Below are 21,127 nucleotides of genomic sequence, written 5' to 3'. Positions count from 1 at the left end.
TTCTACTTATACTAGCATTATTAGATATCAAAAGGCCTAAGTCATTATTTGCCTCATGCAATTATTAATTTTCCCATGTAAAGGGGATTCTGTGAAACGAGCCGTAACGCATTATGGAACACTGCGGGTATTACGAAAGCTCCCAATTAAACTATAGTCCCCTCATTGAGGGGTGGTTTAACTCTGATCTGCTTTGAGATAAAATTTGGTGAAGACAGACTTTTAATCAGTCGATATTTCTGCAGATACCTCTTATTTAAAAAGGTAGACAGTATGAGATGGGTCCAAGACACCGGTTACAAGGTCTCCAAAATTATAAGCAGCTGAAAGTCAACAATACTTTTGGAGGATTATTTGTGAAAAGAGCACTCAAGTGCATGTTTTCTGGGCTACGCAGGACAGGTTACCTTTCCTTATTTGTGCATTTGGAAATACACATGGCAGAGAGGCACTGCTGGCACATGATCGCATATATCACACACCACATAGCAAAAACACTAACCCAGGAACCTATCCTTGCAACAAAGCCCATTGCCAACTCTGTCCACATATCTATTCGAGGGACACCATCATAGGACCTAATCATATCAGCCATGCCATCAGGGGCTCATTCACCTGCACATCTACCAATGTGATATATGCCATGTGCCAGCAATGCCCCTCTGCCATGTACATTGGCCAAACCAGACAGTCTCTACGCAAAAGAATAAATGGACACAAATCAGACGTCAAGAATTATAACATTCAAAAGCCAGTCGAAGAACACTTCAACCTCTCTGGTCACTCAATTACAGACCTAAAAGTCGCAATTCTCCAACAACAAAAACGGACTCCAACAAGAAACTGCAGAACTGGAATTAATTTGCAAATTGGACACCATTAAATTAGGCTTGAATAAAGACTGGGAGCGGATGTCTCACTACACAAAGTAAAAACTATTTCCCCATGCTAATTTTTCCCCCTACTGTTACTCAAAACTTATCAACTGTTTGAAATGGGCCATCCTGATTATCACTACAAAAGTTTTCTCCTACTGATAATAGCCCACCTTAATTGATTAATCTCATTAGAGTTGGTATAGCAATACCCATTTTTTCATGTTGTGTGTGTGTGTGTGTGTGTATGTGTCTCTATATACACACACACACACACACCTTTCTATTGTATTTTCCACTGCATGCATCTGATGAAGTGGGTTTTAGCCCATGAAAGCTTATGCCCAAATAAATTTGTTAGTCTCTAAGGTGTCACAAGTACTCCTCGTTCTTTTTGCTGATACAGACGAACACGGCTACCACTCTACAACCTCATAGGTGATCATAGGACCGTATAGTGATGAGGCCACATAAGTACTTAGATACCAGATAATCCTAAGGACTCTGGTTCAAGCCCTACCAATCATTCTACTCCACCAAGATATTAAAGGTGGTTACTTTCATTATTTGTGTGCACTTATTCCCACATGTTCATTAAGTCTTCTAAAATCACTACCTTCCAGTATAGCGTATAGTATAGTGTTTTCTGTTTCTGGTTTCCTTATGTTGTGAGCTATACATTCACCACTTTCCACAATCTTCCCTCTGGACCGCTCTACAATTCTTATGTCCCAAAATAGAATCTCATGTATCCACTTTTATGTCTCAACTCATCACAATGTAGTCCAATTCTACGTACATCATTACTGATTTAGACATATTCCACTTGGTCATTTTGACAAATATTATCTAAGAATGTCACTTGTCTCTTGCATTGCATTTCAAAAAGGGAACAAATCTCTCTCACGCACATGCACACACTTACTTCAGAGTTAAGTGACAGATCTGACCAGGTTAAAGTCAGCATTATCATTGTGTACATAAAAATACATGCTCTCTTTTTTCGCAAATCCTTGCTTCAGTAACAATCACATTTTTATTCTCTTTCTACAAAATGTCACATATGATGTCACAATAATTAAAGGACTCTCACCCAACGTCCGTAAGTGGTGGTTTGTCCCGGCCCCTCTTGTAGCAAAGAAAAAGCTCTGGACTTTTAAGACTCCCATAGTTCAAGTTGGCTTGAAGCGCTGTGGGGGTGGCTTCAACACAGGTGTAACCCTCAGGCACCGTTTCACCAGCTGACTTGATGATGACAGCTAGGTCTGTAATTGGAGCCTTTGGACCAGCTGACTTTGTTTCAAAGCGGTTTACTTCTTGGTCCAGAGAGGTCGAAGTATCAGTGAGTCCTGCCACTACAAAGTAGTCGGCCACTCTTGGACCTTTGTCTTCTATCATGGTGGCCTCTGTACTTCCTGAAAAAGAAAAAAAAGTGAACAGGTTGACAACTTTCACATGAGCCAAGATTACAGAAACAAGAGTGTTTTAAAATTAATTTTAGTAAATCAAGCATTTATATAATCCCAAAAATTACATGAAAGATGTATGGCAACTCCCAGGATTAATACTCTCAAAGGTTCATACTACTCAGTGAAATACAATATTGTACATATTGGAGTTTCTAGTTATGTCATCAAAAGGTGAGTTTGGGTATAAAGATCAATGAACAAATGAACTAAGAAACTTGATAGTAGATACTTTAAGAATTCCTCTGGTTAGGAGCTGGAAGGACACAAACAAAGAGGGCTCAGTTGGCATTTGTCAACTTTGCCCACGCTTAAATCCTCTCAGGGTCATCAATTCATTCAGGTACCTACAATGCATCTACTCCAGTTAAAATGTATATTCTTCATTGCTAGTGTCCTTAAGGCTAATCCAGGGCCATACATTAAAAAGCTGTATTGTTCCCTTTTACACATTTGGCTTCAGTGTCACATTGCTATGCACAAAGAAAGCAATACAAGTTCTGTGCTTACTACAGTATCTTTTGCACACTTCATTTTATTTCAGAGTTGAGAAATAACACTGCAGCCTTCACGCCTTTGCCTAGCAATTTGAACATCTGGAATTGATTTTACACAACTGCGTATCCATCGTCATATTCCATCAGCATATGTCACCACTCAGCTGCACATTCCAGGCCTGGAATAACCTATTGTCCTGCAGCATAGGATGAACACATCTCTCTTTTGGAATAATGAAGTGCAATTTCATAATGGTGAGAAAACTAGCTGCTAGCCTGCATTTAAAAATCCTGGGTCCATTGAATGATTAGCTTGTCAGATATTAGGAAATTCCTACTTTTGCTCAGAAACAAGAAGAGACTTTTTGTAACTAACTTACTACCCATCACCATATCATGCTCTTGTGGGAGCCCCACAAACCTACCGAAACGTACCATTGCTCCAGCAGAACTCCTAGGCCCAGCCAGCTATATCCGAGCTACAGCCCTAAAAGAGTGCCGAAGCTGGACTTCTGCCTGCACACATTAGCAGATCCACCAAGATCCCCCCAGACATCCATCTACCCACTACCTCATCTACAGATACGATGTCTGTCTGACATCATGTTAACAATACTTTTTAATTGGAATGTTTGTGTGTCCTGGGGAGTGCTAAGATGTTTTACCTGTTCCTGCTTAATTATTACTGCACTTTTATTTTATTCTACAGGGTGGCTAAGCCTAAAATGCAGATGAGCAAATAAGTGTACCTCGTCTGTGCCATAACAGATACTGTGAAGCTGATGTAAATGTCTGAATCTTTGGCTTTGTATTGTGCTGCAACATCAGACATGTCCTATGTGAATGATTGATTGATTGTGTTTTAAAGGGGTGGTTAAACTGTCTACTCTGCTCTCCCCCCGGCTGCCTGACTACGTTCCTCGTATCAGTATATGAGGTAGTGGGTAGATGGGTGTCTGGGGGGATCTTGGATTTAAATCCTATGGTGCCATCAACAGAAGGAACAGTGTCTGTCTGCTTCCCCACTCAGTTAGCTTTGTATTACTTGTGATTGTGAAGAGGAGGACTTGGATGGTCTTAGAGCTGAAAGTGTTACTGAAATTGCAAAACAGACTTCATAAGAACTTTAACAACCCTGAGAATGAAGAGGGTTTTTTCCCTATGTGAAGAATTTCAATTTCCGTGGCTGTCCCTGTATTTATCCAACACACCTGGATCTTCCAATCACTCTTGGGTATCCAGGAATCTCTCTAGTGATGGATCTGCTAATGTGTGCAGGCAGAAGTCCAGCTTCGGCACTCTTTTAGGGCTGTAGCTCGGATATAGTTGGCTGGGCCTAGGAGTTCTGCTGGAGCAATGGTACGTTTCGGTAGGTTTGTGGGGCTCCCACAAGAGCATGATATGGTGATGGGTAGTAAGTTAGTTACAAAAAGTCTCTTGAGAATCCCCAAGTCTGACAGTGATTGCAGGGACACTAGACCTGCTGGTGCAAGGTGAAGCATCCATCCACCTTCATGTGATTTGCTCTCCTCCTTCAGGTCCAATCCTACTCCCAATGAAGTCAAGTTTTAAATTATTTTCCTCTTTTTTTTTTTTTTTTTTTTTAACACAAATTTTACAGACAATTTTCTTTGCTTTCAGGGGGCATTGTTTTCTTCTCTTTCGGGTACATTTTTGAGTTTCCCTACTTCATCTGATAGGAGGGGAGATGGTCAGGTGGCATAAGTTGATGGCAACTAGTTTCAGAATTCTGAGCAAGTAGCCTATTGAAGCAGAGAAATTTGCACATTATTCAAATCCCTACACTCTGGTCACTGGTAACCATTCACCAGAGTACAGGGATTCTTTGAACATCCTGTATTGTTTATTATTGAAAAATATTCGGTACTATGATTATAGTAGTCAGACACCCACAAACCAGAGTGCAGGGAATTGAACAAGTGTGAAACAAGCATAATGGTGATGCTTTTGTAACTCTGTAGCAGCCCTGTGCTCTTAACGGCTGAGTCGGCGCAATTTTTTTGTAGTTGTTACTATCCAAGACTTCCAATACTGTATGGGCCAACTTTCTATTGTCTTTAAATACAAGAGCCTTCATCCTCCAGAAGCCTGAGATAGTCCCACAAAGTCTCTCTCAAACTTGTAAGGTACCGCTTAAGTGTTCTCAAACCTCTCTACACGAGACACACCCGGCTACAGAGCTCATAGCCAAGAGGTTTTGCCATCAATTCCAGTTGGTCATGCAGTCCATCTGAAGGAAACCTATGACAACATGAAACAACTTTTGAGGTGCATAAACTATGACCAACATCAGTGGCAGCTTTGTGGCGATTTGAAGGTTGTTGCTCTCTTGCTTGTTCTGAGACTGGATACACAAAGTACTGCTGTTTTCTCTGCGAATGGGATAGTCGTGCAAGAGATTCCCACTACATCAAGAAAGATTGGCCACTCCAACAGTCATTGGAGCCTGGGAGGAAAAGTGTTCAGCATCCACCATTTGTTGAATCAAGGAAGATTTTGTTACCACCCTTAAACATCAAGCTGAGTCTGATGAAGAACTTTGTCAAGGCCATTGACAAAACACAAGCAGCTTTCAAGTACCTCCGTGGAAAATTTCCAAGGTTAAGTGAAGCTAAGATAAAGGAAGGTGTCTTTGTTGGTCCTCAGATTGGTGAACTTCTTCGAGACGATGCATTTGACCATGCACTGCGTGGCAAGGAAAAGACGGCATGGAAAGCCTTCCAGTTAGTGGCAATACATTTTCTCGGAAACAACAAGGCAGACAATTACAGGTTGTTGGTGGAAAACCTCCTCAAGGCATACAAAAGCCTTGGTTGCAACATGTCACTAAAGATACATTTGTTGCACTCTCATCTAGATTTTTATATCTAGTATAAGCATTGTTCTGTAAAATGTTTCCTTTTTTCCCTCCCTCCAACAGCTGCAAATTTTTCAAGCCTCCCTCCTCCGTCCCGAAGGCTATCTCAGATAAGGCATCGGAAAAAGAGGATGCGAGACGAGATGTTCACGGAAATCATGGAATCCACCCGCAATGAAAGAGCACATCTGAATGAGTGGAAGGACACGGTTTCAAAGTATAGGAAAGATGCCAGTGAACATGAGGACAGGAGGGACCAATGTGAGGACATGAGGGATGCTCGAGATGAGAGGTGGCGGCAGGAAGATCAGAGGAGGCAGGATGCAACGCTGGGGCTGCAGCGTGAGCAAACAGACATGCTCCAGCGTCAGGTGGAGCTTCAGGAACGGCAGCAGGATCACAGACTGGCGCTACAGCCCCTGTATAACCCCCCTCCCCATGTTCCATAGCCTCCTCACCCAGACGTGTAAGAACGCGGGGGGGAGGCTCCATGCACCCTCCCACTCCACCCCAGTGGACAGCCCAAGTAAAAGGCTGTCATTATTTTAACCTTTTTTAGTGGCCTTCTCCCTCCCTCCGATCCTCCTCCCAAACCCCACCCAGGCTACCTTGTCAGTTCTCTCCCTCTTTTTATAATCAATTAATAAAGAATACATGATTTTTAAACGATAGTGACTTTATTTCCTTTGAAAGCAAGCTGTGATCAAAGGGGGAGAGTGGGTTGCCTACGGAGAATGAGTCAATAAAGGGGGCGGGTTTTCATCAAGAAACAAACAGAACTTTCACACGGTAGCCTGGCCAGTGATGAAACTGGTTTTCAAAGCTTCTCTGATGCGCCGCGCTTCCTGGTGTGCTCTTCTAATTGCCCTGGTGTCTGGCTGCGCGTAATCAGCAGCCAGGTGATTTGCCTCAGCCTCCCACCCCGCCATAAACGTCTCCCCCTTACTCTCACAGAGATTGTGGAGCACACAGCAAGCAGCAATAACAATGGGGATATTGGTTTGGCTGAGGTCTGAGCGACTCAGTAAAGTGCACCAGAAACCTTTTAAACTGCCAAATGCACATTCCACCACCATTCTGCACTTGCTCAGCCTGTAGTTTAACAGCTCCTGACTCCTGTCCACGCTGCCTGTGTATGGCTTCATGAGCCATGGCATTAAGGGGTAGGCTGGGTTCCCTAAGGATAACTATAGGCATTTCAACATCCCCAACCGTTATTTTCTGGTCCGGGAAGTAAGTCCCTTGCTGCAGCCGTTTAAACAGAGTAGTGTTCCTGAAGACGCGAGCGTCATGAACCCTTCCCGGCCAGTCCACGTTGATGTTGGTGAAACGTCCCCTATGATCCACCAGTGCTTGCAGCACCATTGAAAAATAACCCTTGCGGTTTATGTACTGGGTACCCTGGTGTTCTGGTGCCAAGATAGGGATATGGGATTCAACTATCGCTCCACCACAGTTAGGGAATCCCATTGCAGCAAAGCCATCCACTATGACCTGCACATTTCCCAGAGTTACTACCTTTTGTAACAGCAGCTCAATGATTGCTTTTGCTACTTGCATGACAGCAGCCCCCACAGTAGATTTGCCCACTCCAAATTGATTCCCGACTGACCGGTAGCTGTCTGGCATTGCAAGCTTCCACAGGGCTATCGCCACTCGCTTCTCAACTGTTCTCTCATCCTGGTATTCTGGCGCTTCAGAGCAGGGGAAAGCAAGTCACAAAGTTCCATAAAAGTGCCCTTACGCATGCGAAAGTTTCGCAGCCACTGGGAATCGTCCCACACCTGCAACACTATGCGGTCCCACCAGTCTGTGCTTGTTTCCCGGGCCCAGAATCGGCATTCTATGGATAGAACCATCAACAACATGATCTCCAAAGCGCCGGGACCCGCAGTTTGAGAGAATTCTGTGTCTGTGTCCATGTCCATATCACTCTCACCACCGCACTGCCGTCGCCGCCTCCTCCTTGCCTCGTTTTTCTGGTCTTGGTTCAGCATAAACTGCACGATAATGCACGAGGTGTTTACAATGTTCATAACTGCTGTCTTGAGCGGAGCGGGCTCCATGGTTGCCGTGGTATGGCGTCTGCTGTGTTCACCCAGGAAAAAAGGCGTGAAACGGTTGTCTGCCGTGGCTTTCATGAAGGGAGGAGTGAGGCTGTACCCAGAACCACCTGCGACAATGTTTTTTGCCCCATCAGGCACTGGGATCTCAACCCAAAATTCCAATGGGCGGGGGAGACTGCGGGAACTATGGGATAACTACACACAGTGCAACACTCCGGAAATCGACGATAGCCCCGGTACATGGACACACACCGCCGAATTAATGTGCTTAGTGTGGCCGCATACATTCAACTTTATACAATCTGTTTCCAAAATTCGAATTCTGTAAATTCAGATTAATCCCGTAGTGTAGACATACCATTAGTCCGAGTCAAAAAACTGGCTATCCTTATCCTGCAACTCTTAAGAGCAAAGGTTGCCAAATGAGACAAATTATGATAAATTGAGTTTTATAATTGAAGTAAAAATGTTTTTATAATATAGGACAATAGAAAAGTTTAGAGCAACTGATCCATAACTATGAAACAATATACTTCAGGACTCTACCAGCATACATAGGTATGAGTACAACTATGACAGGCAAACACATTGGAACTCTGCCTGTTTGGATTAACCCCCCCGCAAACACACACACACACACCCTTTAAAATGGATATCCCCAAGCAGAGTATTCCTATATATAATCAGACACATATAGACCAATACAAGAAAAAATATATGGGGCAGCACTGTTTGCGTGTAATGGCTTAAGTCTTTACTTTATAAAATTTATATTTTTGGTTAAAAAAAAAAACATACACATAACCAAACCTTCTGCCATATGCTACATGTTCAGACAATTAAATTTCACATCTTCTCAATGCAAGCAACATTTAAAAATCTGTATTTTAAGTCTACTTTCAGAGGACAGAAAGCAGGGAAGGTCAAAGTGAGAAATGTTTGCTAAAGAGCAACAATGTTCCCAACTAACAATTTTATGGCAAATCTCACAATATTTGGTGCTCTTAAAGCTGTAGATCCTCAAGTCATGTGATCACCAGAGTTAGTCAGAAACTTTAGGGAATAAAGCGTTTCACTGAACCCACCCTCACTCGCTCATTTTCATTGGTCTGGGGCAGGGGGTGCAGGCTCCGGCTAGGGTTGCAGGCTCTGGGGTGGGGCTGGAGATGAGGTGTTCAGAGTGTGTGGGGGGGGTTCTGGACAAAGGCCAAAGGGGTCGGCGTGTGTGGGGGGGGCTCAGGGCTGGAGCAGGAGGTTGGGGCACAGAAGGGGATGAGGGATGCGGGCTCTGGGCGGCGCTTACCTCAGGCGGCTCCTGGGAAGCAGCCAGCATGTCCCTCCAGCTCCTAGGTGGAGGCATGGCCAAGTGGCTCTGGGCGCTGTCCCCGCAGCTCCCATTGATGGAATGAGTAGCAGAGAGAAGGGGAAACGTGCTCTGCCCTGATGACTGATATAGTACACACATGCTGTGTTGTCTGTCATGATCTTGATGGATTTGTTTTTCAGTAGGGCAAGAAAGTGGAGGTAAGCATTTCTGACCATCCCTAATTCCAACAGACTGATGTGCAAGCACTCTCCTGTTGTGAGCATTTGCTGGGATTGTGAGCGGACACAAATGTGTTCCCCATCCTAAGAGGGAAGGGTCTGATGTAAGGCTCTCAAACAATTTAAGAAATTAATTGGGATTAATCACAATTTTAATTGCACTGTTAAACAAGAATAGAATGGTATTTAAATATTTTGGATGTTTTTCTGCATTTTCAAATATATTGGTTTAAATTACAATACAAGAAAACAAAGCATACAGTGCTCACTTAATATATTAAATATTTGCGCAAAGATAAACAAAAGAAATAGTATTTTTCTATTCACCTCAGAGACTGCACTACAGTACTTATCTATCATGAAAGTGCAATTTATAAATGTAGATTTTTTTTTTAAACATAGCTGCACTCAAAAACAAAACAATGAAAAACTTTAGAACCTACAATTCACTAAGTTCTACTTCTTCTTCAGCCAATCACTAGACAAACAGGTTTGTTTACATTTGTGGGAGATAATGCTGCCCGCTTCTTATTTACAATGTCACCTGAAAGTGAAAACAGGCATTCACATGTAACTGGCATTGCAAGGTATTTATGTGCCAGATATCTAAACATTTGTATGTACACTTTGTATTCTGTGTTGTAACTGAAATAAATATTTTGGATGTTTATTATATATTTTCAAAAATATTGATAATACATTTAAACTGCTATTCTATTATTGTTTAACAGTGTGACTATAGCAGCAATCAAGACTAATTTTTTTAAGCTAGTTAATTTATGTTGTGTTTAATCACTTGAGTTAACAGTGATTGACAGCCCTAATCTGATGTTAATGTCACTATAGGGGGATTCTGGTTTAACAGAATTCCAGCATAATATTTGGATGGATTCATCCACAAGGTAAGTGACTGTAGGACCCAACTGAGCACAGATACCTGCTTTCTAAGACTGCTTGCTGGGTATATAAACAATCCAAAGCCATCCAGGGAGACACTGAAGATAAAATCTGGTGTTTTGGGTCACAAAAACACAAGCTGCCATGTGTCCCAGCAGTTGCAGACATGTCCTTGCTGGAACTTGAGGGCTGAACTGCACTCTTTGTATAAGGTTCTTTAAAGCAAGGAACCTGTCAAGAGAAAGACAAGTTCTGCCCATTATCAAATCCAAAAGTGCTCCTATAAATAATTCATTGTGTAGGGATAAAGATCAATTTCTCGAGATTTATCTGCAGGCCTAGACATCGGAATAGTGAAGCTGTTGTATGAACAACTGACCATACCTCCTGACATGACTGATCCTTGAAGGGGCCAGTCAAAGATAGTTATTCCTAGATGAAGGAGGTAGGCAGCTCTGACCTCCATGATTTTTAGAACACTTTTCAGGCAGAAGACAGGCTGAAGGGTAGGAACCCAATACCTGTTATGATAGTGATTGTGAGAGGGAATCACTATGTGGAGGTAGGCATCTTTGAGGTCAAGGGTCACAAACCGGTTCCCTAATTCCAAGGAGGAAATTATAGCTGCTAGGGACATAGTGTATTTCAGGAATCTGACATGCTTGTTCAATTGTCTGAGATCTGGTATCAGCCTCCAACCCACATTTTTTCATTGTTCTCAGAAAATATCTTGAATAGAACCCTTTTCACCTGTGTTGAAGTGGGACTGGCTCTATGGCTTCTAGACTTAAGAGTGCTGAGATCTCTTGTGTCAGCAATTGCTCATGAGAGGGGTCCCTGAAGAAGAACAGGGAAGGAGGTTGGAAGGGCATGATAATGTTAAATTGGATAGTATAATGCAAAGTAATCGCATCCAATACTCATTTGTCTGATGTTATAGCCTGCCATGCTTGATAGATATAGATATAGATGAGAGAGAGAGATGTCCAAAATGCAAAGAGTGGGGTATGTTGTGAAGCTGATAAAACCTGGTCATTGGGTGGTCTGGAATCTCAACCAAACCATCAGAACTGGCATTTGGATGATGTTGAAGGATGGGATGAAGCAGTCAAGATTGCAGATTCCTTAGGAAAATCTCAACTCTCTCTTAGCCAGTGGCTCTGGTGGCCTGAAATTGAGCAGGGCAGGATCTGTGTGCCAAATGAGACCTGCAAAGCTTCCTTTTATTTGCAGGCATGTATCTCCCTAAAGACCTAAGTGTTGCCCTAGAGTCCTTTAGGGCATGACACAAGTCATACGGTGAATCTGTGAAAAAGCTTCTGGCCATCGAAAGGTAAATCTTCCACAGTCAATTGTACCTCTTGTGGAAACCTGGACAACTGAAGCCAGGAAGCTCACATCATCACTACTGTGGTGGAAACAGACCTGGCTACAGTATCCACTGCATCAAGTGAAGCCTGCAGTGAAGGTTTTGCCAACAGCTGGCCTTTCTTTATTATGGTGCTTAACTATTCTTGATGATGTTCTGGTGGTAAATGGTCAATAGAAGCATTAAACTTCTCGTAGTTCAGGTAATTGTATTTTGACATCAGTGCCTGGTGGATAGCCATCTTGAACTGAAGTGTTGCTGATGAATAGCTCTTAGGACCAAAACAGGTCCATATGTGGTCCTCATTACAAGAGGTGGCTTTTGGGGTATTTTACCTGCCCCTTTCATTGACTGTATCCACAACCAGAGAGTTTGGTGCTAGATGAGAAAATAAAAACACAAAATCCCTAGCTGTGATCCCTGGTAGTGGTTTTTTGTTTGTTTATGTTTTTAAATCAACCCTCTTGCATGTGGGGGGACCTCTGCTGGAATTTGCCAAATAGACTTGGCTGGCTCCAGGATGGCTTAATTAATTGGCAGTGCCCTGCACTGAGGAAGAGACATGAAATATGTCCAAGAGTTTGTGATGGGAATCCTTGACTTCAAGGGGAATCTGCAGGATATCAGTGACCCACTTCATCAGGTTCTGGAATTGTGTAAAGTTATTAGCTAACGATGGCAGCAGTAGCATGACTGCATCATCCTGTGATGACAATGAAATGTTTGTGAGGTAGGGTGTAAGCCTACTTGTCTGCCCTTGCCTCTTGCTTTTCAAAAGGTCTCCTCTGACTCAGTACGGGGAGGAGGAGAGATAGACAGCACTGGGGAAGAGGTATTCTGTGTTCCCTGTGGGACTGAATTGAGGTCCCTCAAAACTGCTGGCAGCACATTGCCCACGGATCCTAGGTAAGGACAATGAGGGAGACCATAAGGCTTGGGGGGGAACAAATCCAAAGCTGGTCATCCCAAATGTTGGAAGGCAGGGGTCTACTATCCTACCTTGGTTGCATCTGCAACAGGGAATAACTACTCCTGGAATAAATTGGAGATACATGAACAGAAGTTCAGAGTCTGAATTAGAATGCTCCTCCACATGGGGGGAGGGATAGCTCAGTGGTTTGAGCATTGGCCTGCTAAACCCAGGGTTGTGAGTTCAATCCTTGAGGGGGCCACTTGGAGATCTGGGGCAAAATCAGTACTTGGTCCTGCTAGTGAAGGCAGGGGGCTGGACTCGATGACCTTTCAAGGTCCCTTCCAGTTCTAGGAGATGGGATATCTCCATAAATTATTATTATAATTATTATTATTATATTGTATCAGAGGTGACAACTCCTCCACATGGATAGTTGAAGATGGAGAAGAAGATCTCCCAGAAACATAAGCATCAGTGACCAGTCAACCTAGATACTGAGAGGTGTCCAGAGACTGCAAGGAGTAGCGATCCTGTGGTACTGGAAGCATAACAGAACTTGGTACCAGCACCAATGTTGTGCAAAGGCTGTTGTGTGAGGCACAGATGGGGTTGAGGATTCCATTGAACCCAGTCTCTTGCTAACAGTAGTCTTCGGTACCAAGCCTTTACCGCTGAAATATGGGACTTAAGTTAAGTCTTCGCATGCTTCTTGGTACTTGTCGTACTCGGGAGCCTCACCAGCACTCCTCTAGGGGCCTGAGGTATCTGGTGAATGGATCTCCTTTGATGAGGAACTCTGTTTTGCTCCTCTTATCCCCTTCCTTATACCTGGAGTGGGAAGCTCTTGGTACTAGCAGTTATCAGTATCTCACTCAAGGAAAGTGTTTGAGACTGGACTTCTGGTGCGGTCTTTCCCTTCCTTGCAAGCTCTCGATGACGGGCCACTGACAAACGTGGAGAGTCCCTGTACAACAAGTTCTCTGTATCCAAAACCTATTTTAAGGCTTGCTCCATCATTAATAGTCTATGCTTAATTTCTCTGTTTTTAATGGGATCTTCCCCTAAAAAGAAGAGCAGATTTTACACTTGCTGGGCATCAGTCTCCCAAGCAACAAATGCAGTGGGAGTGCTCATCACTAGCAGGAATTACTTCGACAAGTGAGGCACCTTTTAATTCCCAGATGGTGACAGTGATTGTGAATTGCTCAGGCTGACTACAGAGGCTACAAAAGCAGAAAAGCCAATAATAATGGTAATTTTTCAACTATCTCCATATTTACAAGGACATGTCACCTCAGGATGGGATGCAGAGATAAAAGTTCTAGATACCATGAATGGCCGCTTCTTGAAGCAGCTAGTCCTGGAACCCACAAGGAGAGTGGCAATTGTCAGTTTGGTCTTAAGTAGACTACAGGATCTGGTTCAGGAGGTGAATATAGCTGAACAGCTTGATAATAGTGACCATAATGTAATTAAATTTAAGATCTTTGTAGGAGGGGAATAGCAAAGAAACCCACTACAGTAGCATTTTGAGCATTTAACCTCCAAAAGGGGGAACTATATTTTAAAAAAAAGGGGGAAATCTAGTTAAATGGAGAGGAATGGGCACAAGTGAAATGTCTGCAAGCTGTATGGAAACTATTTAAAAACATCATAATAGAGGCTATGGCTAACCAGTGTAAAAAAGACAATTAGAGGCAAAATGGCATTCTTTAAAAATTGGAAGTCAAATTCCACTGAGGAAAATAGAAAGGAACATAAACTCTGAAAAGTCAAGTGTAATTGGGGAGGCCAAAAGAGAATTTGAAGAGCAATTAGCAAAAACTAGCAGCAGAAAATATTTGAAGAGCATCAGAAGCAGAAAGCCTGCAAAACCATCAGTGGGGCCAATGGATGATCAAGGTAGTAAAAGAGCATTCAGGGAAGATAAGACTGTTGTGGAGAAGCTAAATGAATCTTTCCCCGCCCCATCAGTTTTCACTGAAGAGGATGCGAGGACAGATTCCCAAATTTGAGCCATTCTTTTTTAGGTGACAAATTGGAGCTTTCAGGGTTGGGGGGCAGGAGAGGTTCGGGCTCCGGCCCGGCACCACTTACCTAAAGCGGCTCCGGGGTGGCAGCAGTGCACACAGGGGCCAGGGCAGGCTCCCTGCATGCCTGCCCTGTCCCCAGCCACTCCAGGAAGCGCTGCGGCCCCTGCGGGGGGGAGAAGGGGGAGAGGCGGCGGAGGGCCGCCCAGGGTTCCCATGTTGATTTAAAGCATCCGGAGCCCCGGGCCCTTTTAAATCACCGCCCCAGGGCAACTGCTCCCTTTGCCCCCCCCCCCCCCGCCCATCGGAGGCTGCGGGGGAGGAGGACCAATGGGGCAGGGACATTAAAGCGCTGCAGGGCCCTTTGCTGTGGCAGCACTTTAACGTTGCTGTGCCCCCCCACTGACCGGAGGGGGTGCACAGGAACATTAAAGTGCTGCCGTGGCAAATGTCCCTGCCCCTTTTGCCTCCCCTGTCGGCAGCCCTGCCAGTAGGGTCCTTACCAGCAGGTCATAGGCCGGTGCGGGTTCTTACCGGTATGGAGTACTGGCCCCTACCGGCTCACTTTCACCCCTACCCAGTGTTGAAGAATTCCTGTTCGGAGGGAAGATACCCGTTATATATATATATATATTTTAATTCAGATCTTTACAAAAAAATAAAAGCTGTGTTCAGTTATTGGTAGGGACCAGTTAGCGCTAAAATTTATTTTATATCATTGTCTTGAAAGAAAGTCTAGCCAATTGAACTGTATTTCCCTGTATATGCAAACAATTACTAACCAGAACTACCACAGAAGGCTTGATCCTACAAAATTCTCATATTAGTAAAGTTACACATGTGCATTAGTCCCATTGAACTAAACAAAACTAGAACTGTTCATGTAATATTTGTTCTGCAGCTATGTTGCCTAACCCAGACACAGTTACAAGCATTTCAGTTCCAAATTGGGGACATGAGTCCACTCAAGTTTCCTCATCCTTCATTTAAAGAAATCATTCTGTGGTAGATTCTCTTAAGAAGTTTTCGCTGTGCTATCTGCAATACATGGTAAAGGAAGACTTCCTAGAGAATTTAAACAGATTCCACAATGCAGAGCTAATATACTAGTAGCTATAGTGCTCTGGGCAGGTGCAAAGTCCTAAATAGATTTTGAGACCAACATTCCCTTTTGTATGTATGTGTACTACACAAACTATCTCTAGCCCTGCTTAACTGAATTCTGAGTTCAACTCAGGAAACATTTACTTTACAGTATTCTATAAAGAAAAGGTAAGTTGCACTTAATTTCTCAATCAAGGTATAATTATATATAAAAAACTTAAATATACCTATCAAGAGCTTAAAATACATGAATAAGCTTCATATTTTAAAAGGGACTTGGTCAAGATTAGTAGGCTAAGAACCTCAATCTCCCTCCCAAAATGCTTTCCATCTGTTTTTATTTTCTAATAATCTGGTAATTGGGGTGGGTGTAAGATAGATATATTCCTAGAGAAACCAGTATACATACTGATACAATACAGATGTGGCATGTGTTTCTATTTACTGCACCTCATAGCAGGCATTGCAATTAGCTCTTCTAAATCACTCTTCATGCTGTTAACGTCAATTGCTGAACATGGAATTAAACACTAAAGGCTCTGTCAGTCAATCTATGTCAAACTGTTTTTGGTCCTCTTACTTAACTGTGACCATATCCTCCTAATAGTGGGGAAAAAAATTACATGTGACACACTTTCCAACAAGCAATTGGCAGTGAGGTAGCAATTATCTCAGGGTTATAGAACTATTTCAGTCAGGCAGCACATAAAAGAGTATCTTCTGTATAATTTCTTTTCCTAAAAATGTATCTAAAATTTTTCCCCTTACCCAGAGCTTTTTTCTCCCCCTTCCCCTTTTGTTATTAAAAGGGGTCACTTTTGTAAAGGGGCTTTTCACCCACATCTCATTTTATTTGTATCACTGGGATAATAGTGAATGAAGACAACCTAGTTATAGGTCTAATAAACCGCTACATTTTCTATCACGGCTTGCCCGATCATATAGCATAAATCTAGCAACAGATGGAATACATTAATGGATGACATATTAAAGTAAACTTGCCAAATAGTGTTAGAGGAAGAAGGGAGTGGGAAAGGAAATCTTATGGTAAACAAAACAGCATTACTCAGGCAACAAAGGTTTTATGTCTTTAAAGCAATACAGTGATAATCTGTGTGTATAAAGGTTGGTCTACATGGAGTTATTCAGGAATGGCTATTCCTGAGTAACTCCATGCGTAGACAGGCCCTTAGTGCAAGACTTGCTCACTTCAATCCTTAGTAAGCAGTGTTTATTCACCTGTTGCAATCTCCATACCGAAAAACAATAGTCAGATTATCAGAGGGGTAGCCCTGTTAGTCTGAATCTGTAAAAAGCAACAGAGGGTGTTGCTGGTGTAGATATATGGGCATATGCTTAAGGTTGGCAGGTTGTCTGACGTGTACCCAGAAGCCTCCTGCTACAAGACAGGCCCAGAAGAGAAACCAACAGAACTCCACTGGCCATCACCTACAGTCCTCATCTTAAACCTCTCCAACGCATCATCCGTGATCTACAACCCATCCTGGACAATGATCCCTCACTTTCACAGACCTTGGGAGGCAGGCCAGTCCTCGCCCACAGACAACCTGCCAACCTTAAGCATATTCTCACCAGCAACCACGCACCGCACCATAACAACTCTAACTCAGGAACCAACCCATCCAACAAACCTTGATGCCAACTCTGCCCACATATCTACACCAGCAACACCATCACAGGACCTAACCAGATCAGCTACAACATCACCGGCTCATTCACCTGCACGTCCACCAATATTATTTATGCCATCATATGCCAGCAATGCCCCTCTGCTATGTACATTGGCCAAACTGGACAGTCACTAAGCAAGAGGATAAATGGACACAAGTCAGATATCAAGAATGGCAATATACAAAAACCTGTAGGAGAACACTTCAACCTCCCTGGCCACACAATAGCAGATGTTAAGGTAGCCATCTTACAGCAAAAAAACTTCAGGACCAGACTCCATAGAGAAACTGCTGAGCTCCAGTTCATTTGCAAATTTGACACCATCAGATCAGGATTAAACAAAGACTGTGAATGGCTATCCAACTACAGAAGCAGTTTCTCCTCCCTTGGTGTTCACGCCTCAACTGCTAGCAGAGCACCTCACCCTCCCTGATTGAACTAACCTCGTTATCTCCACACTGATTTATACCTGCCTCTGGAGATTTCCATTACTTGCATCTGAAGAAGTGAGGTTCTTACCCACGAAAGCTTATGCTCCCAATACTTCTGTTAGTCTCAAAGGTGCCACAGGACCCTCTGTTGCTTTAGTCAGATTATGTCACTGCATGTGTGTCAAGAGTACAGTTTTGTTCAATTTATTCTTGCCAAAAGCCTTAACTCAGCAATTTATCCATAACTGAGGTTCTACCCACAAGGAACAAGTTGCAAGACACAAGTCTCTCTAAAAGAGAAACGAAAACATTACATTTCACTTTCGACTAATTCTGACAAGACCAGCTACATTAGTGTTAGGAACTTCAGCCAAAAAAAAAAAAAAAAAAAACACCACACACACACACACACACCCCTACCTACCACTCCACCCTTGTTTAGGTTTTATTCTCATATTGGGGGGGGGGGGGGTGGAGGAAGAGGGAAATCAGGCTACAAAGTTTTCACTAAAATTGGGGAAAATATGTATTATTTATAAAACTCCCTATAAAAAGGAAAAAATAAATCAAAGATCAGTTATTGGCACTGCATTACATAGTCAGATTTGGCAACAAATTCTTTATTATAGACATACTTCTTAGACCTTCTAAAACTTTAAACAAAAGCCTATTTATTCAGGCACAGGGAGAGGAACCAGAATAATTTGATCCGGATGTTTTAGTGTGCATCAATGCATCCACTTTTAAAGTGATTTCTCAGTAACAATAGACAAGGGGGAAAAAAATCACAAGCATTCACACACAATGAAAAGTTAAGAATTGTCAGACCTGTGGTCCATCAAGACCAGTATCCTGTCTCCAACACTGATGCTTCAGAGGAAGGTGTAAAGTGCCCAAAAAAAGGAGAAACTAGTATTTCTTTGATGCAATCTTGTTTACTTACTAAGTACCTACACAGTATTCCATTTCCCTGAACACAGTAAGAATCAAAACAGCAGAAGATAATTTCTTTGCTTACTGCTCCAAGCCTCTTTCCAGACAGCACTTTACCAAAAATCTCTTAGCTTTTTTCTCAGGATCAAGTTACAAGCTCTCCCTCTAGGGCTTCCCTGTTGCCTTCTGACTGCTTCTGTGGCATTTCTGTTGCTTCTCGATTTGATTCTCACCCCACTCCATCAAATAATACCGAGGCCCCAAGAAGACCCATCCTCCCACATAGCTCAGATTCCTGACCGGCCTTCCATGTGGCCTGTGTTTTGGGTGATGACTCCTATTGTTTCAGCTATCTATTCCATAAAGAGGCTTAACTTGTTTTTACATTTATCCCAAATGAAGAATGACCATTACATCCACCAGCTTCAACAAGGTTTCACTCAGGTATTCCTTAAGGTATTGTTGTATCCCTGACAACCGTATTGTAGAAGTCAGCCGTACAAAACTAAAAATGACTGGGGAAAAAAAAAAAAAAAAAAAAAAAAAAGAATTTCCATTCAACGTGTGCTTATCTACTTCAGTATTCACAATGTACCAGACAAGTGATGAACCGGTATAAAAACAAAAGTTAAGCAAGACTTGCACTACTCAGTCTGTGGAAGAATTTCAAGACAACAAAAACTTTGCAGACAGGATTAACGCTGCTTTTTATAGGTATCTCCCACATAGCTAACTCTTTAAATCAATTAAATTGGTTTTGGATACTGAGCACTTTTGAAAACATGGCCCTCCAGGGCATGCGTGGGGGGTGCAAATAGGGGCACAGCTCTCCCCTCCCCCAAAATCAGCGAGGGCACAGAACTCCTCTGGGGCCGGGTCAGGAGATGATCACTCCACTGGCCCCGGGGCCGTAGCACAGGAGGGTTGGAGAGGAGGAGAGCCAACTCCACAGAGTGTAGCAGGAAGAGCCAGCTTCTCTGTCCCTGGGCCAGGGTGGGAGAGGAAAGATCCTCCAGCCCTGAGGCAGTGGGGGCGGGGGATCCAGCTTGGAGATTGGTCCTGCTTTGAGCTGGGGGTTGGACTAGAGGATCTCCTAAAGTCCCTTCCAACCTTGGTATTCTATGGGGGAGAGCAAGGTCCGCCAGCTCCGGGGCCACAGGGGAACGGAGAGAGCAATAGTAAGCTAAGCTGGCACCGGGGAGAGGCAGCTCCTCCGGCTGCAGGCGGGCACAGGAAGTGCCCCTTCAGAAGCGGCCAAATTTGTATACCTGTGCACACCCCGATGGCCCTAACCTCCTACTGTATGCCACAGTTTTTCTGAGTAAGGTAATAAACAAAACTGAACTCTGTGAGCCCTATATTGACATGCAAAGAGGGAGTGTGCTTGTCAACTGAATTGGCTTAACAAGATTGAAAAGCCCATCAAGTTACAGGTTGATATGTTGGAAGCAGTGGGCAGTGTTGCCAACTAGGGTGACCAGACGTCCCGATATTTACTTGTTTGTCCCGCGTCCCAACCGATGTTCAGTCGGGACATTGGACAAACAAGCAATTTTGCCCTCCGCTCCGGCGCACAGGTGGAGCCCGGAGGGGCTCTCGCCCCCCCCCCCCCCATCCCCACCCCCGCCCCTCCTTCCCCAATTGGATCCCTCCCCAAATCCCCGCCCTGGCCCCGCCCCCAGCCCCACCCCTCACTGCCCCATTGGATCCCTCCCCAAATCCCCACCCTGGCCCCGCCTCTTCCCCAAGGACGCCGCATTCCTCCTCCCTCCCAGGCTTGTGCTGATCAGCTGTTTGGTGGCACAAGCCTGGAGGGAGAGGGTGGCCCCCAGCACTCACCCTGCGAACTGCTCCAGTCCAGCTTCTCCAGGAAGGTGAGCACGGCCCGGCAGAGTTCCTGCAGCGGCTCCCTCTGCCCGAGCCCCCGGCAGAAGGCGAGGCAGGCCTGGGCCTCCTGCGCCGCACCCACGGCTCACGGAGTGGCCCAGCTGGGAGGGCGGCCGGGAAGCGAGCCAGGCTGCCCCGGGGATCTAGTGCAGCAGGTGGGCTTGGCAGCTCCGGGCCAGGACATGCTCAGTTATTGCGGCCACCATAGAGTCAGGTTGAGACAGGGCTGTGCCGCCTAGTGGGGGGGTGGGAGGGGCCCGCTTCGGCAGCTTTTTTTTTCCCCCTCCGCCGCCCCTCCCCCCCCATCCCAATATTTCATCTTTATCATCTGGTCACCCTATTGCCAACCCAATGAGTTTTCCATGAGTCTCAGTTATTATTTTCCTTAAAGCCCCAACTCCTTGAGCCAAGTGGATGTGTGATGATTTCAACCTTCATTCCTAAAAAAAAAGTAAGTTTCTCGTCCTCGGGGCTCCAAAATGTGACCCCAATGCACCCTAAAGGCCCAAAAAGCGGAAGGCAAATAAAAAGACCAAATTTCATT

The 21,127-nt window shown here is 44.1% G+C and overlaps 1 protein-coding gene across 1 annotated transcript in view; it reads right to left on the bottom strand.

Annotated features, from left to right (window-relative positions):
* DENND4C (DENN domain containing 4C) overlaps window positions 1-21,127 on the bottom strand; it is a 107,261-nt gene that overhangs the window by 66,109 nt on the left and 20,025 nt on the right. Inside the window, exon 2 of the mRNA XM_054031337.1 lies at window positions 1,969-2,290. Within this exon, the coding sequence (XP_053887312.1) occupies window positions 1,969-2,273 (305 nt within the window). The 5' untranslated portion in view covers window positions 2,274-2,290. The remainder of the gene's footprint in view (window positions 1-1,968; window positions 2,291-21,127) is intronic.

Source organism: Malaclemys terrapin, chromosome 6, assembly GCF_027887155.1.
Source record: "Malaclemys terrapin pileata isolate rMalTer1 chromosome 6, rMalTer1.hap1, whole genome shotgun sequence".
Lineage (NCBI taxonomy): Eukaryota > Metazoa > Chordata > Testudines > Emydidae > Malaclemys > Malaclemys terrapin.
Note: the sequence above shows the minus strand (reverse complement) of the source record. Positions and strands in the feature narration are given on the sequence as shown.